General features: G+C 38.0%; 1 protein-coding gene and 1 long non-coding RNA gene across 2 annotated transcripts in view; one reads left to right on the forward strand and one right to left on the reverse strand.

Annotated features, from left to right (window-relative positions):
- The window catches only part of LOC309846545, a 762,900-nt gene that overhangs the window by 528,317 nt on the left and 215,093 nt on the right, over window positions 1-19,490 (forward strand). The gene's annotated exons all lie outside the window — the stretch shown is intronic.
- OR1B1 (olfactory receptor family 1 subfamily B member 1) lies at window positions 318-12,492 on the reverse strand. Its single transcript, XM_082696533.1, has 2 exons — window positions 12,392-12,492; window positions 318-2,949 (listed from the first exon to the last, which is right to left on the reverse strand). Exon 2 carries the CDS (start codon window positions 2,567-2,569, stop codon window positions 1,562-1,564), a length of 1,008 nt encoding a protein of 335 aa, XP_082552659.1. The 5' UTR covers window positions 2,570-2,949; window positions 12,392-12,492; the 3' UTR covers window positions 318-1,561.

Raw genomic sequence — 19,490 nt, forward strand, 5'->3', positions numbered from 1 at the left:
CCCACCACTAAAAAAGAGGAAAACTACATGACATGGTAGAAGTGTTATCTCACACTTTGGTGGTACAGCAGTTCCCATTTTATCTGTGGTTTCCTTTTCTGCAATTTCAGCTACCTGTAGTCAACTGCAGTCCAGAAGCAGATGGTCCTCCTCCTGATGCATCATCAGAAGGTCAACAGCAGTATAATCCTGTATCACAATGCCTACATCACTGACCTCACTTCATCTCATCACGTTAAGTATTTCATCATCTCACATAATCACACAAAGAAGGGTGAGTACCGTACAATAAGGATATTTTCAGAGAGACAGACTATATTCACATAATTTTTATTACAGAATATTGTTATAATAATCCCTGTTTTTTATTATTTGTTATTTTCTATTAATCTGCCTAATTTATAAATTAAACTTTATCACAGTTATGTATGTATAGGAAAAAACATAGTATATATAGGGCTTAGTACTATCTACTGTTTCATGCAGCCACTGGAGGGTTTGGAACATAACCCCCGAGGGTAAGGGGGACTACTGTAATATTGCAACACATAAATGTATCAGATCAACATACTGTTAAACTTTCAATGTTATATTTCAATTATATCTTAGTAAAAAGAAATGTTAATGGTATTGTAATGGAGTTGTATGGTGAGAGATGGTAGCTACACTTGGATGAGCATAGCAAAACATACAGTTATCAAATCACTATTTTGTACACCTGAAAGTAATGTAACATTGTGTGCCAACTACACTTCAATAAAAAAGAGCTCAACAAACATTTTTATTTATCACTGCAAACCTCATAAGAGCTGGCAAAATAGAAGTCAATGTCCAGCTCCCAACAAGCTAAGCACAGCCAATTTGTCTTCTTCATTGTTGAAATAGTTCACTGTTCCTTGTTTTATGCAGCAGAGTTTTGGCTTTGCATTTTCTTTGTATATCTTACTTGAAAATGTAAAGAAAATTAATTTAAAATATATGAAATAGAATTTACACACATCAGAATAAGATGCTCACACTATGACAAGTCCATGGAAACTGAGGCTAAGATACAGAATAACAGAATCATGGCCCCTTTCACACTCACTTTTGGGCCAATATTTGCTCACTGAATGAACAGGTATAAAACTACCATCCCATTTTACCTAACCTGCTCCCTTCCCCTAACTTTCTGACACACACCAGCACACTTCCCATGAGGAAGCACACCAAGTTAGACGTGATCATAATTAACTTCACTGTCTCTGTTTCAGTTCATATTTCACAGTAATATTCTCACACTTCTTCAAAACTGGGATTCAACATCCCAGGTCTAGTGACTCATTTGTATAGACTTTGATAACTGAAGATAAACGGTCTAGGGAAGGGAGTCCGGAGACAGGATGACATGGGAGCCCTGAGCATGTGTGGCACATGTTCACCGGCACCACAACAACAGGAGTCAAATCTGGAGTTCCGTAAGTTAGCCAGGCCATCCTTCCCTCATCTCTCCAAAACCAGCCATGCTTGAACCCTCCCACTTCTTTCCTTCACCACCCAAAATGGCTCTTCAGCAGGCTCATCAGGAGTCCGCCCTCCCCAGTCCAAGCAGCCTGTGAAGGGCACTCTTGACATCCTTGTTGCGGAGGCTATACACAAAAGGGTTGGCCAAAGGGGTAATGGCAGTGTACATCACAGCAGCCACCATGTCCTGTTCTTGAGAGTTCTGGGAAGGAGGCTGAAAGTAGACCCAGATGATGGTGCCATAGAGGAAGCCAACCATGGTGAGGTGGGATCCACAGGTGGAGACTGCCCGGTGGCGACCAGCAGCTGAAGGCAAACGTAGGATGGTGGCCCCAATGCGAGCATAGGAGAGTACAATGAGGGCACAGGGACCTAGCATGAGGAAGCCACCCTCCAAGAATATGGCCAGCTCATTGGAATGTATGTCAGAGCAAGAGGCTCGCAGAAGTGGTCGATGGTCACAAAAGAAGTGGGGAAGTTTAACGTTGCCCTCAGCATCCCCATCCCAGTAAAGAGGCAAGAGAAGTCCCACATGCAGCATGGTGTGCACTATGGACACCACCCAACTCAAGGCCAGTAGGCAGGCACAGAGTTGGCGACTCATCACTGAATGGTAGTGCAGGGGATTACAGATGGCCACATAACGATCCAGAGCCATGACAGAAATAACAAGTGTATCTGTAACTCCAAATGCATAGAAGAAAAAGAACTGGGCCAGGCAGCGGGCAGCAGAAATGGCTGGGTAATTAGAGACTAGATGGGCCAACAACTGGGGCAGGGTGACAGTGGACAGCCCCATGTCTATGACGGAGAGACCACGGAGCAGATAATACATAGGTGAGTGGAGCCTGGAGTCCCGGGAGATAAGTAGCACTAGAGTCATGTTCCCTATTATGGTGACCAGGTAAATAGCCAGGAACAGGAAGAAAAGGAGACCTGGAGAGATTCTAGCTCTTGAGAACCCAAGGAGTAAGAAGACTGAAGAATGTGAAGCATTAGGGGAGCAGCCCATGATAAGTGACAATAAGCCTGCCTGAAAGAGAGTTTCAATCAAAAAGTAAGTCATAGGTAATAGGGCTGAGGATCATAATAGTTCTAGTTGATTTATTTATGTTATTCAAGTTCCCTAAAGACGTCAATTCAACTGACCACCATGGCCCTTCTGCTAAGTCTATGACTTCACTCCTGTAATTTACTATAGCATTTTCTTCCTACTTCTTCCATTAACCCTCTCTACTGGCTCCTTTTCTATAATCTATAAACCTTAAGAAAGTCCCTCATCCAGTTATAAACCCTTCATTCAGTAATGTCTTTTCATCCTACTGCTGCTTTTCTCCTTCCAATGGCAAATGTCCTGAAAAATTTTCTGTACTCCCTGGCTCTAACTCTTCATCTTCAATTCACACTTCATCCCATGGCAGTCCTCATGATTTCATCTCTCTGAACCTGTAAGGAATATAATGTTATCATTTAATATGTAACATATAAACAAATGGTTCATTATAGGTATTTGGTTTTTATAGTGAAACTGCTTCAAGTTGTCATAAAATAACTTGGCTTTACTCTTTATTCCATTTTGTTGGTTAATGGCATCACCATTATCATCCACCTAATTGCCTAAAGCAAAAGATGGGGGAATCTCTCCCTCATCTCCTCATATTCAATCACTCCTTGACTTCTACATTTCCCCTTATATTCATCCTTTGCCCTTAATCCACTCACACTGTTTAAGATTTAGCATCTCTGACCAGTGCTAACTTCATAGCCTCATGACTAGTTTCTCTACTTATCTCCCTTGGTAGATCTTCCATACTGATTCCAGAAGAAAACTTTCAACATATACTTCCCTATTTAAAGAGTCAGGGCCTTCAGAATAGTATCCAAATAACTTCATCTGGCTTATGAAGAACTTCTGTTGTCAATGACTAACCTATCTTACCAAGTTCATGCTGAGACACCTACACAGTATGTTTAAAACTAGACAACTCTTTTTTTAGTTTTCTGAACATTGCAACCTCTCATATTTCTGCAGATCATCACATGCTATTTTGAAAGCTTTAGCTTGCTGAAATATGAGGTACTAAGCACCTTCCCATGCAACATAGGTAGAAATGTTGAGGAAATATGATAATCATCCTTTTAAATTTATAAATGAGTGTTTAAGAATGTAAAGGAAACTACACTACAACAGAAACTAATGATGTATATGCTGGCTACCTGAACATAATAAAAAAAAGTCAACTGTCTACTGTAATGTATGCAGTGGTGGTAACAGGTAGGTGGGAGGGGTATACCATCAGTCCTCATTGTCTAGAGGCCCCATGTAGAGCAGGGGGTGAGAATATAGGCTTATGTGAGGCAAAGGGTCGAAAAGTACACACCACCACATTAGTTCAGGACATTCGAAATGGTAAGCTCTCAGTGAAAGAATATACACAAACAGGAAAATGAATATATACCAGTGTCTATAGGACACTCAAAGAAAACTCATCTCTCTCGTCCTGTACTTCATGGAGGGGAAAGGTCTCCCATGGGAATGCAGTTATGGGTCTGGACAGCACCTGGAATGGATATACTTATTTACAAGACACATATGATCCTAGACCCCTCAAACTGACAAACTAACATAAAAATCATTCCCAGACTGGTAAAATCCTTGGGGTACATTTTAGAAGCAAACATAAAACTTCTCCTCATGTTGCTGTAGACTGTATGGGAATCCCACAAATAAAAACCAACCAAAAATATGTTCTCACAATTCAAAATTACTAAACAGACACAAAACCTATTTATTATGAAGATAATCAGCAATCAACAAGTGACAGAATTATCTCCCCCTAAACGTCATAAAAGTAATTAATCTGTTAGGAATTATAAACTATGTTTAAAATACTTTGTATCTCAAAGGAAGAATAAAGACTATAAGAAATAAGGTATTATAAAAGTAAAATACAACAGATTTGGAAAAGACCCCATATGAATTATTAGAAAATACAAATATTCACATTCAAAGTAAAGACTCAATGAATGGCATGGACAGTAACTGAAGAGAGAGGCTAGTTTTGAGAAAAATACCCAGAAAACAGTATGAAGTGACCAAGATGTGGGGAGAGGAGTCAAGACTTTGGGGGGGGGGATAAGGAGACCCACCATACACCAAGTAAGTCCAAGAAAAAAAAATTAATGAGAAAAGAGAGAAGAGGAAACATTGAAGAAATGAACTGAGAATTTTCCAGACTTAATTAAAGAAATGAGGCCTCAGATTGAAGAATCACAATGACTCCCAAACAAGATAATTTTTTTAAAATCCTTGCATAGATACTACATTAGAGAAATTGCTATACAACAAATACAAAGATAAAATATATTTTTTTACCTAACTGCTTATTTTATTTTTTTTCCAAGTTTTTATTTAAATTTCAGTTGGTTAACCTACAGTATAATATTAAAGTGTAGGATTTAGTGATCCATCATTATATACAAAGATAAAATATTAAAACCAAGCAGAGAGAAAGGAAAGATTAACTATGAAGGAAACATCATAGACTTTTTTATAGTCTCTTTTGATTGTATATTTATTTCTTAATCGTGTCCCATGTTTTCAATGCTTTTGTTTTTTTTTTTAATTTCTTTTCAGCGTAACAGTATTCATTGTTTTTTGCACCACACCCAGTGCTCCATGCAATACGTGCCCTCCCTAATACCCACCACCTTATTCCCCCAACCTCCCACTCCCTGCCCCTTCAAGACCCTGAGGTTTTTTTTCAGAGTCCATAGTCTCTCACGGTTCACCTCCCCTTCTAATTTCCCTCAACTCCCTTCTCCTCTCCATCTCCCCATGTCCTTCATGTTATTTGTTACGACTTTCTGACAGAAGACTTCTCAGCAACAATAGACTCTAGAAAACCTCATACATCCTTTTCCCAGTGGGTTATGTAGAGGCAGGGCTTCTCCAACTGTCCTCCATCCATGGGCTCCCTTGCTCAAATTTTCTTGAAGGCCTTCAGGAATACTTAGAGTTGCACTTTTGTTTCCAAACACTCCAAAACTGCTAGAACTTATACAGGAATTCAGTAAAGTGTCAGGATATAAAATCAATGCACAGAAATCAGTTGCATTTCTCTACACCAACAGCAAGACAGAAGAAAGAGATATTAAGGAGTCAATCCCATTTACAATTGCATCCAAAACCATAAGATACCTAGGAATAAACCTAACCAAAGAGACACAGAATCTATACTCAGAAAACTATAAAGTACTCATGAAAGAAATTGAGGAAGACACAAAGAAATGGAAAAATGTTCCATGCTCCTGGATTGGAAGAATAAATATTGTGAAAATGTCTATGCTACCTAAAGCAATCTACACATTTAATGCAATTCCTATCAAAGTACCATCCATCTTTTTCAAAGAAATGGAACAAATAATGCTAAAATTTATATGGAACCAGAAAAGACCTCGAATAGCCAAAGGGATATTGAAAAAGAAAGCCAACGTTGGTGGCATCACAATTCCGGACTTCAAGCTCTATTACAAAGCTGTCATCATCAAGACAGCATGGTACTGGCACAAAAACAGACACATAGATCAATGGAACAGAATAGAGAGCCCAGAAATAGACCCTCAAATCTATGGTCAACTAATCTTCGACAAAGCAGGAAAGAATGTCCAATGGAAAAAAGACAGCCTCTTCAATAAATGGTGCTGGGAAAATTGGACAGCCATATGCAGAAAAATGAAATTGGACCATTTCCTTACACCACACACAAAAATAGACTCAAAATGGATGAAGGACCTCAATGTGCGAGAGGAATCCATCAAAATCCTTGAGGAGAACACGGCCAAACACTTTTTCTTAAACTATCTTTTTATTATTGAGTTCCAATTTAATAATGCCAAGGCCTGACAATGAAATCTGTATGAGATTAGTTTTAAAGCTTTTTGAAACTCAATTTGTGGCTAATATGTGGCTAAGTGAGCCTGTGGAATTCAGAACATGGCAGCCCGAAAGCAAACTCACAATGTCTAGAAACTGGGATATATAATAGAGATGACACTCTTGGTGTTTGGAGGAGTGGTTATTCAGCTAAATGTACAACTGCATACATCTCTTGTAACTTGTAGTTTACTCATAGTATACATCTAGAAAATAGAGCCACATGCATCAATAAATATAAGTCTCCAAATCATAATATTAACTTTAAAAGTGCCAGTTCACTGAAAAAAATTCGATATCAGCCACAACAACTTCTTTCAAGATATGTCTCCAAAGCAAAGGAAACAAAAGCGAAAATAAACTTTTGGGACTTCATCAAAATCAAAAGTTTCTGCACAGCAAAGGAAACAGTCAAAAAACAAAGAGGCAACCCACGGAATGGGAGAAGATATTTGAAATAACAGTACAGACAAAAGGTTGATATCCAGGATCTATAATGAACTCCTCAAACTCAACACACACAAAACAGATAATCATATAAAAAAATGGGCAGAAGATATGGACAGAGACTTCTCCAATGAAGACATACAAATGGCTATCAGACACATGAAAAAATGTTCATCATCACTAGCCATCAGGGAGATTCAAATCAAAACCATATTGAGATATCACCTTACACAAGTTAGAATGGCCAAATTAGCAAGACAGGAAACAACATGTGTTGGAGGGGATGTGGAGAAAGGGAAACCCTCTTACACTGTTGGTGGGAATGCAAGTTGGTACAGCCTCTTTGGAGGACAGTGTGGAGATTCCTCAAGAAATTAAAAATAGAGCTTCCCTATGACCCTGCCATTGGACTCCTGGGTATTTACCCCAAAGATACAGATGTCGTGAAAAGAAGGGCCATCTGTACCCCAATGTTTATAGCATCAATGGCCATGGTCGCCAAACTGTGGAAAGAACCAAGATGCCCTTCAATGGATGAATGGGTAAGGAAGATGTGATCCATATACACTATGGAGTATTATGCCTCCATCAGAAAAGATGAATACCCAACTTTTGTAGCAACATGGATGGGACTGGAAGAGATTATGCTGAGTGAAATAAGTCAAGCAGAGAGAGTCAAGTATCATATGGTTTCACTTATGTGTGCAGCATAACAAATAACATGGAGGACATGGGGAGATGGAGAGAAGAAGGGAGTTGAGGGAAATTGAAAGGGGAGGTGAACCATGAGAGACTATGGACTCTGAAAAACAACCTGAGGGTTTTGAAGGGACAGGTGGTGGGTATTAGGGAGGGCACGGATTGCATGGAGCACTGGGTGTGGTGCAAAAATAATGAATACTGTTATACTGAAAATAAATAAAAAGTAAATTTTAAATAAATAAATAAATGAATAATAAATTTTTTAAAGAAAAAAATCAGTTCAGAATGACAGGAAAATATGACATATATGAATATTTAAAACATGAAAATATTGTGTTCTTTTAGAACAATAATATAAATATATATTCTAAAAACATACATAGGATAATGAATACTTCATTTGGGATAATGTTTACCTTTGGCGAAGAAGGAAAGGATAGAGGATAGAATAGAAAAGTAGTTTGGGTTTTTTTTAAGACTATTTATTTGAGAGAGAGGGTAGAGAGAGAGCATCAGTGGGGAGAGGGGCAGAGAGAGAAACAGACCCTCACTGAGCAGGGAGCCTGATGCGGGGCTTGATCCCAGGACCCTGGGATCATGACCTGAGCTGAAGGCAGAGGCTTAAGCCACTGAGCCACCCAGGCGCCCCTAAGTATTTTTTTTTAAGTTGGATGTTGTATATATGTATTGTATTGTTTTCCACATATTTTTCTTTATAGTGAAACTTTTCATACTAGAATATATAAACAGAAAGGCAAGAATAGAAACTGAAACATAAGAGCTTCTATTTTCTTATATTTCCATTATTTATTCCTTCATAAGATTAAACATACCATTCTATCTCAAAATAACATCCAGCTCAGTTAATTCAATCACACACACAACTTGGGACACCCCAGCCAGTATATCACGGAGAATCTAGAATTAGGTAATATCTATCAAGAACTGGGAGAACCAAAGTTTTATTTCTGAAACAATTTCCCAAAACCTTGTGGAAGAAAGGAAATGCCAAAATACACGTGAAATATCAACTATCAGAATTATAATGGGCCAATGAGCCTAGATGTTTCTCTAAATTATCTTTCCCTAATCCCAGCCATGTTCCATGTTTTCAATTACCATTCCTATTTCTCTGTCTTGCAGTAGTAAATTCTATAGTAAGTTTCTAATGGAAGTTCTTTCATTTGGGACTGACTCTAGAACAGGACTCTGGAACAGAAGGGAGAAATCTTCAGCAAGACTCTAATAGACAGAGATGCAGGGCTCATAACTGCCTATATTTCTCCAGCTTCAGAAGCCCAGGACTAGATTAATCATAATCCCTGATTCATGCTGCAGCCCATTCATTGTCCAAGTGAACCTGCTTGTTTGTTCCCCTAGTTTTGGATACTATTAAAAACACCCATTAACTTGATTTTAACACAGAAACTAAAACATTGATTTTAATTCATATCTGTATATACATCAGCTCACCCTGCCACTTTCTGCCTAAGGTAACCAGCCTCCTGAATCTTGGGTTAATCGTTCCCTTCCTTTCATCAATACATGTTTTAATTTGATATATATTTACTATAGGTATTCCAAGAATATTGTTAAATTTGAGATGATCTGAAACTTATAAAAGAGTAACAAATTTTAAGTAATTAGGGCTTATTTGATTTTATGATTATCACTGATATTATTGGATATAGCTGTGACTTACTTATTTGTCATTGCTACATAATAGTCCCTTGTATGACTATACCACAGTGTATTTATCCATTCTCTGTGATGTGCATTTGTGTTGTTTAGTTATTCTTGCTACAAAATATGGGTCAAAGAAGACACAGTTTATATTTCTGTGCTCCAAGCTACTAACTCTCTTATATGGGCAAGTTCTTAACTTGTATGAGTCATGGATTTCTAAGATGGAAATAGAAGCTATTTTCACAAAGTTTTTAGAAGAATTAAATAAAGTGCCTATTAGTGTTTACAAAATTTTAAAAAATGTGATCACCTCAAAAGATGCAGAAAGTTCATTTGATAGAATTTGATACCTACTCATAACCAAAATCTCTTAGCATACTGAAAATAAAAACAATAAGCAAATAAGGTTCATATAGTATTAATCTATAGTGAAAGTCATACTTGGTGCATCTCTAAAATAATCTCACTGAAGTTTAGGAACAAGGCAAGGATGACTGCATCAAAAGTCCTTATTTGACATAGCTTTGTAAGTCTTAGCCAGTGAAGTAATGACAAGAAAAAGAAATAAAACATTTATTCAAAATTAAAAATATATATAATTCATATTTAATAATCTATCAACCATTTACTCTAACTTGTATATTTAGTAAATTAAGTATAGTTTCCTTATAAAGTAATTTATTCAAATTTTTGCTTCTAAGGTTATCAATAGACAGTCTTCACCATATACAATGACCTATAACAATGGTAGTAATAGTAGTAGTAGTAGTAAAATAGATAACATTTGTGGACCCCTTGCTACATGACTAACGATACAAAACACTCTACATGCATGATTTTATTAATCCTGTAGAAATGCTATTTTATTCTCATTTTACACATGGGGAAACAGAGACATAGAGAAATTAAGCAACTTGCTTAATATTGCACAGCAAGTCAGTGGTAGAACTGGAATTTTAACACAAAGAATGGTCTACTTCTTAGCCACTGCTTCTCTCTAACCTTCATTTTCCTTCCATCAATGGAATTATTAACCACTATCTGCCATATTCCTGACATTTTTTCCAATCTCCTGAATACTGTAAAATTGTGAATTTTATCCTCCTTTCAGTGGTTAGCTCTTTTCTAAACCTTTTTTCTCCCTTCTTTGCCCAGTCCCTTCCCTGTAAGAGACTCTGAAGGAGCAACCCTAAAGAACATATCCAGTCCTAGAGCCTCACTGACCAGCTTAATGCTGATTTTTCATAAATCAGCATCTTCAAACCTTGCCAAATTCACTGCTACAGTAAAGGGCTGAAGGATTCATCCTACACTTCTGGTAAAAAATGAAGCACATGATGAAGTAGAGTATACCATGGAGGGTTAATAATATAGGCGAAAGATTCAGAGAGAATATGAGCACTGGAAGAGAAAAGGAGGTGGAAGGACTCTCAAAAGAAAAGAAGGAAAGAATGTGGAGGAGTATGGAGTGGGGAACAAAATGTAGATCTCATCACTATGAATCATTCACACTGGGGATTTTTAATAATTTATAAGAATAATTGCCAAAGAGGGGCGCCTGGGTGGCTCAGTGGGTTAGGCCGCTGCCTTCGGCTCAGGTCATGATCTCAGAGTCCTGGGATCGAGTCCCGCATCGGGCTCTCTGCTCAGCAGGGAGCCTGCTTCCCTCTCTCTCTCTGCCTGCCTCTCCATCTACTTGTGATTTCTCTCTGTCAAATAAATAAATAAAATCTTTAAAAAAAAAAAAGAATAATTGCCAAAGAATATTTTGCTCTCAAAATACAATTGTTACTCCAAGCAAGGATTAGCAACCTTGGAATCTGTGCCTCTGGAAATATCTGACAGGAAACAGAAGGGATGAAATTTTTTAAAATTAATTTAAATACTTGAGTTTACTTATGGTCCCCCCAAAATAATTTTGGCTAGACCAACTGCAGAAGGTAATCACAGGGTCCAGAAGATCATTCATTCATTTATTCATCCATTTGTCATTTAATTCATCTGTTCTACTAGTAATGATTTCTTACCTATGATGACACATTAAGACAAACCACACAATAGTTCTGCCATGAGGAAACCACAGTGTGGAAAGAAGGGAAGATAAACATTGAATGAAAAACAGTGTTATAAGTGTTATGGTAATAAAAGCAAAGGGGTTTTGGAGCTTATTTGGAGGATATCCCTTCTCAGTCTAGGTAAGATCAGGGATGGGCTGAGGTCATGAGAAGGTTTCTAGGAGATAACAAAACCACAGGAGAGTGTAACACATAAAGACTCCCTCAGCTGACACCAAAAGTGCCCTCCATTTTACTCAGAGAACAGACGGCATTCTGAACGAATAATGTGAAATAACTGTGTGTGTGTGTTTGTGTGTGCTGTGTATAAGCTCTAAGTATATAATAAAATTTCATAAAATAATTATTGAAAAGCAGAATTTACTCTCAATTGAGAGTTTCTCTTAACGTTCTTCGGGTGTCTAAAAATAATTGTGTGCTGTCACAGAGAGATGACCAGGAGGAAAAGTGAGAGTCAGAAACATGGAAATAGAGACAGTGGAGGAAAGACAATGGAAAAATACAACGAAGAAAGAATGCAAATTGGTGGGGAGAGAGAAGAAAAATGTATGATGGAAAAAGAGTAGAGAGAATGGATGAATGAAAGAAACATAAGGGAAAAACTAGGAAGAATTTTGATGTGAGAAGAGCAGAATTAAGGGTGGGAATATTTTTTTAATGATTGTGGCATTGATAATGAGCAGAAATAAGTATTTTTTTTTTAGAAGAAAGGAGAAAGGCATGTGGATAATGAGTGAGAGGAGGGTGATAATGTGGGACAGGGCAGAAGGAGAGAAAAATAGAATGTCATGAAATGATGGCTATAAAAGAAAAGTGAAGGCAAGTATGAGAAATGGAACACCAAGAATAGAAACAGAAAGGCGAGCTGGTAAAAGAGATTGTCAAGGTGGAGAGAGAGGGGAATGGCTGTGATGACATAAAGCACAAAGGATAATGTTAAACAAAATGGGTTTGAGTGAGAGACATCTAAAAGAGAAATACAAGAATGGGTCAAGGAGAGACAAGATGGAGAATGAAGGCTAGTTCCCACCCACACACTCACCTGTCAAGAAAGAACTGCTCTGATTCTGGACTTTTGTAGCTCCAGTGTGAGTGGCTCACTCAGCGATCTGGCCATGGTGCTGAATCTTGGGACCTGAAGCCAGGGCTGGAGAGACTGGGTGAGATTTAGAGGCTGTGGGGCCCCAGAGACCTTTCCCCTAGAGTCTCCTAGAAGAAGGTCAAGTACATCTGCCTCTCATGAAGCAAGAAAGTGTGGACATGATATCAGGGGAAAGTTAAAAGCACTGTAAGCTCCTCCCAACAACTACACTCCACTCTTCCAAATGGGATAGGTAACGTCATTAAGTCTATGCTCAGGCAACCCCAAATAGTCAATACTGCGTATCCTTATCCCAGTCATTTACACCATCATCATCTCATTATTTCGCTTGGATAACCTACAATAATTAAAGTATTATGCAATGGCCAAGACCAGAACATTGGAGTCAAACAACAGAGTATAATTCTGAGACATACCACTTGCAAGTTCTGTGGATTTGGCAAATTATTTAGCCTCTCTGAGGTTTTACTTCCTTATCTATAAAGTATAATAATATCTAATTATTTTTTAAATGATTTATTTAAGGTTTAGAATGTTATGTATAAGGTGCTAAGTATGTGTCTGCAATGATGCTGCAATTGCACTATAGGGTATTTACCCAAAAGATACAGATGTAGTGAAAAGAAGGGCCTTATGTACCCCAATGTTCATAGCAGCAATGACCACAATCACCAAACTGTGTAAAGAGGCAAGATGCCCTTCAACAGATGAATAGATAAAGAAGATATGGTCCATATATACAATGGAGTATTATGCCTCCATCAGAAAGGATGAACACCCAACTTTTGTATCAATATGGACAGGACTAGAGGAGATTATGCTGAGTGAAATAAGTTAAGCAGAGAGAGTCAATTATCATATGGTTTCACTTCCTTGTGGATCATAAGGAATAACACAGAGGACATTGGGAGAAGGAGAGGTGAAGGAAGTTGGGAGAAATCAGAGGGGGAGAAAAATCATGAGAGACTGTGGACTCTGAGAAACAAACTGAGGGTTTTGGAGGGAAGGAGAGGTTGGGGGTTGGGTGAGCCTGGTGGTGGGTATTAAGGAGGGCACATATTGCGTGGAACACTGGATATGGTGCATAAACAATGAATCTTGGAACACTGAAAAAAAATAAAATTACAAAAAAGAAAGAAAGAAAGAAATTCCAAAGCCTGGCCTAAACGTTGAGTTTTCATAATTAGCAAGGGGAATCTCTGAAAAATATGATGTAAAGGGCCTTTAACCTGATGACCAGTGGGAGAAATATCATTCTTTATTGTAAAACTCATTCAAAGAATATGATTTGGTAAAGTGTTAGATTGAAAACTTTCACAAGAACATCAAAGTTAAGACTTGCCTGAATATTTATCACTGTTACCAATTTGTTCTATTTTGTTATAATTAATGAGCTCCAATCTAATCTGAATTCTCTCAATGCTAGAGTAACTCAGACAGAAGATAGAATTAGTGATCTGGAGGACAAACAGATAGAGAGAAAGGATGAGGAGGAAGCCTGGAACAAACAGCTTAGAAGCCACGAAAACAGAATCAGGGAAATAAATGATGCCATGAAACATTCCAACGTCAGAATTATTGGAATCCCTGAAGGGGAGGAGAAAGAAAGAAGTCTAGAAGATATAGTGGAACAAGTTCTTCATGAAAATTTTCCAAATCTCGTGAATGGAACCAGCATTTATGTACTAGAGGCCGAAAGGTTTCCCCCCAAGATTACAGATTCTCGAAAGTCCTCGAGACACCTAATAGTAAGAATGAAGAATTATAATTGTAGGCAGAACTTCTTGAAAGCAGCTAGGACAAAGAAAATCCTTACATACAGAGGAAAGCCCATCAGAATAACATCAGACTTGTTCACAGAGACCTGGCAAGCCAGAAAGAGCTGGCAAGATATATTCAGGGTACTGAATGAGAAGAACATGCAGCCAAGAATACTTTATCCAGCAAGACTGACATTCAAAATGGTTGGAGAGATAAAGAGTTTCCAGGACTGGCAAGGCTTAAAAGACTATGCAACCACCAAGCCGATACTGCAGGAAATATTAAGGGGGCTTCTTTAAAGGAGGAAAAAGCCCAAGAATAGCATTGAACAGAAATATAGAGACAATCTACAGAAAGAAAGTCTTCAAAGGTAACACGATGTCAATAAAAACGTATCTATCAATAATCACCCTCATTGTGAATGGCCTAAATGCACCCATAAAATGGCACAGGGTTGCAGACTGGATAAAATGACAGGACCCATCCATATGTTGTCTACAAGAGACCCACTTTGAACCTAAAGATACACCCAGACTGAAAGTGAAGGGATGGAGAAGCATCTTTCATGCCAATGGGCCTCAAAAAAAGGCTGGGGTAGTGATTCTCATATCAGACAAATTAGATTTTAAACTAAAGACTATAGTCAGAGATCCAGAAGGACACTACATCATTCTTAAAGGGGCTATCACCAAGATGATCTAACAATTGTAAATATCTATGCCCCCAATATGGGAGCAGCCAATTACATAAGAAAACTGTTAATCAAGATAAAGAGTCATATTGATATGAATACACTAATCGTTGGAGATCTTAACACGCCTCTCTCAGAAATAGACAGATCATTGAAGCAGAAAATCAATAAAGAAACAAGAGCATTGAATGACACATTGGACCAGATGAACCTCATAAATATATACAGAACATTCCACCCTAAAACAACAGAATACTCATTCTTCTCAAGTGCACATGGAACCTTCTCAAGAATAGACCACATACTGGGTCACAAATCAGGACTCAACCAATACCAAAAGACTGAGATCATTCCCTGCATATTCTCAGAGCACAATGCTTTGAAACTGGAGCTCAATCACAAGGAAAAGTATGGAAGGAACTCAAACACCTGAAGCCAAAGACCGCCTTGCTTCAGAATGCTTGGATCAACCAGGGGATCAAAGAAGAATTGAAATAATTCATGGAAACCAATGAGAATAAAGACACTTAGGTCCAAAACCTATGGGATACAGCAAAGGCGGTCCTAAGGGGGAAATACATAGTCATCCAAGCCTTCCTCAAAAAAACTGAAAAATCCAGAACACAGCAGCTGTCTCTTGACTTCCTTGATTCCAAATTATTATATTTAACTTAATCTAAAATACCATCACTTGTGGCTGATATCGAAGAGATTACTGCCTATGTTCTTCTCTAAATTCTGATGGATTCCTGTCTCATGTTGAGGTCTTTTATCCATTTTGAGTTTATCTTTGTGTACGGTTTAAGAGAATGGTCGAGGGGCGCCTGGGTGGCTCAGTAGTTAAGCCGCTGCCTTCGGCTCAGGTCATGATCTCGGTGTCCTGGGATCGAGCCCCGCATCAGGCTCTCTGCTCAGCAGGGAGCCTGCTTCCTCCTCTCTCTCTGCCTGCCTCTCTGCCTACTTGTGATCGCTGTCTGTCAAATAAATAAATAAAATCTTTTAAAAAAAAGAGAGAGAGAGAGAGAGAGAATGGTTGAGTTTCATTCTTCTACTTGTAGCTGTCCAGTTTTCCCAGCACCATTTATTGAAGAGACTGTCTTTTTTCCACTGTATATTTTTTCCTGTTTTGTCGAAGATTATTTGCCCATAGAGTTGAGGGTCCATATCTGGGCTCTCTACTCTGTTCCACTGGTCTATGTGTCTGTTTTTATGCCAGTACCATGCTGTCTTGGTGATCACAGCTTTGTAGTAAAGCTTGAAATCAGGTAACGTGATGCCCCCAGCTTTATTTTTGTTTTTCAACATTTCCTTAGTGATTCGGGAATCACTTCTGTGGAATCTCTTCTGATTCCATACAAATTTTTGGATTATTTACTCCAGCTCTTTGAAGAATACTGGTGGAATTTTGATCGGAATGGCATTAAAAGTATAGATTGCTCTAGGCAGTATAGACATTTTAACAATGTTTATTCTTCTGATCCAAGAGCATGGAATGGTCTTCCATCTTTTTGTGTCTTCTTCAATTTCTTTCATGAGTGTTCTGTAGTTCCTCGAGTACAGTTCCTTTACCTCTTTGGTTAGGTTTATTCCCAGGTATCTTATGGTTCTTAGTGCTATAGTAAATGGAATCAATTCTCTAATTTCCCTTTCTGTATTTTCATTGTTAGTGTATAAGAAAGCCACTGATTTCTGCACATTGACTTTGTATCCTGCCACGTTGCTGAATTGCTGCATGAGTTTTAGTAGTTTGGGGGTGTATTCTTTTGGGTTTTCCATATAAAGAATCATGTCATCTGCGAAGAGAGAGAGTTTGACTTCTTCATTGCCAATTTGGATACCTTTTATTTCTCTTTGTTGTCTGATTGCTGTTGCTAGGACTTCTAATACTATGTTGAACAACAGTGGTGAGACTAGGCATCCTTGTTGTGTTCCTGATCTCAACGGGAAGGCTACAAGCTTTTTCCCATTGAGGATGATATTTGCTGTGGGTCTTTCATAGATAGATTTGATGAGGTTCAGGAATGTTCCCTCTATCCCTATACTTTGAAGCGTTTTAATCAGGAACAGATGCTGGATTTTGTCAAATGCTTTTTCTGCATCAATTGAGAGGACCATGTGGTTGTTCTCTCTTCTCGTATTAATTTGTTCTATCACATTGATTGATTTGCGAATGTTGAACCATCCTTGTAGCCCAGGGATGAATCCCACCTGGTCATGGTGGATAATCTTTTTAATGTGCCGTTGGATCCTGTTGGCTAGGAACTTGTTGAGAATCTTAGCATCCATATTCATCAGTGATATTGGTCTGAAATTCTCCTTTTGGTAGGGTCTTTGCCTAGTTTGGGGATCAGGGTAATGCTGACTTCATAGAGAGTCTGGAAGTTTTCCTTGTGCTTCAATTTTTTGAAACAGCTTCAGGATAATAGGTGTTATTTCTTCTTTGAAAGTTTGGTAGAATTCCCCAGGGAATCCATCAGGTCCTGGGCTCTTGTTTTTTGGGAAGTTTTTGATCACTGCTTCAATCTTGTTACTAGATATCGGCCTATTCAGGTTGTCGATTTCTTCCTGGTTCAATTCTGGGAGTTTATAGTTTTCCAGGAATGCATCCATTTCATCTAGGTTGCTAAGCTTATTGGCATATAACTGTTGATAATAACTTCTGATGATTGTTTCTACTTCCTTGGTGTTAGTTGTGATCTATCCCTTTTAATTCATAATTTTCTGAATTTGGGCTTTCTCTCTTCTCTTTTGGATTAGTGTCACCAATGGTTTATTGATCTTATTGATTCTTTCAAAAAACCAGCTTCTAGTTTCATTGATACGTTCTACTGCATCTCTGGTTTCTACCTCATCGATCTCAGCTCTAATCTTGATTATTTTCCTTATGTGTGGAGTTGGTTTGATTTGTTGTTGATTCTCCAGTTCTTTAAGGTGTAGAGACAGCTGCTGTGTTCTGGATTTTTCAGTTTTTTTGAGAAAGGCTTGGATGGCTATGTATTTCCCCCTTAGGACTGCCTTTGCTGTATCCCATAGGTTTTGGACCAAAGTGTCTTTATTCTCATTGGTTTCCATGAATTATTTCAGTTCTTCCTTGATCTCCTGGTTTATCCAAGCATTCTGAAGCAAGGTGGTATTTCGCTTCCAGGTGTTTGAGTTCCTTCCAAACTTTTCCTTGTGATTGAGCTCCAGTTTCAAAGCATTGTGATCTGAGAATATGCAGGGAATGATCTCAGTCTTTTGGTATTGGTTGAGTCCTGATTTGTGACCCAGTATGTGGTCTATTCTTGAGAAGAAGGTTCCATGTGCACTTGAGAAGAATGAGTATTCTGTTGTTTTAGGGTGGAATGTTCTGTATATATTTATGAGGTTCATCTGGTCCAATGTGTCATTCAATGCTCTTGTTTCAAAAAAAAGAAATAAAATAAAATACCATCACTTGTAAGATACATTATGTTAATATGCCATTAAGGAAAACAAGGCTACCAATTATTTGTGAAATGCAAATATTTAAGCCCATCCCAATATGAGATGTTAAAATGTAAAAAAGAAAGAAAGAAAGAAAGAAAGAAAATTAGTCATATAATCCATAAAATACTGTATCATGAACAGTTTAGCTCACAATGTCTAGAAACAGGCCTGGATTTGAATCAGGCCCCAAGGGATAGTAGATTTTATGCTGAAAGTCTATGCTTTCAAGTTTAATCTGGCAAAGAAAAAATAACAGGGCAAATTTTTAGTCCATCAGTCATCTGAAATCTGTTTCTTAACATAAAATATACACAATGGAATATTACTCAGCCATCAAAAAGACTGAAATCTTGCCATTTGCAATGACATAGATGGAACTAGAGGGTATTATGCTAAGAGAAATGAGTCAGTCAGAGAAAGACAAGTACCATATGGTTTCACCCATATAAGGAATTTAAGAAACAAAAGAGATAAACAGAGGGGAAGGGAAGGAAAAATAAAATAAGATGAAAATTGAGAGGGAGGCAAACCATATGAGCCACTGAACTCTAGGAAACAAACTGAGTGTTGCTGGGGAGGTGGTGGGCAGAAGGGATTATTGGGTGATGGGCATTAAGGTGAGAACTTCATGTAATGAGTGCTGGGTGTTATATGCAACTAATAAATCACTGAACTACAGTTCTGAAACTAATTTTAAAAATGTTTTTAATTTGTCAAAGCAAGACAGAGGGTCCTTTTTGTGAAGTGGATTGACTACATGGTTTGGCTTCAAACAACACTTGGTTCAAGTTATATTTTACCAGTTACCTTATTTTTCTAAGTTATCATAAGATAAACAAGTACACATGTTATGAGGTTGTTACTACATACATTAACTGAAAAATTATATGAAAATGAACATAATTTGTGTCTAATGGAAATTCAGGTACTAAGGGAATAAAGAAGTCAGATACTTCTTTCCAATCAGACAATCAAGAAATGCTTCCTGTAGATGGCTGCATTTAGACCTAGAGACTCAGGTGAAGGGAGAAATATCAAAGACTGAGGTACTTAATTGTAAGATGTGATCATAAACCAATTGACAGGAAATGGGCAATTTGTATCTGGCAGGCATGTTGG

Source organism: Mustela nivalis (assembly GCF_964662115.1).
Source record: "Mustela nivalis genome assembly, chromosome: 13".
NCBI lineage: Eukaryota > Metazoa > Chordata > Mammalia > Carnivora > Mustelidae > Mustela > Mustela nivalis.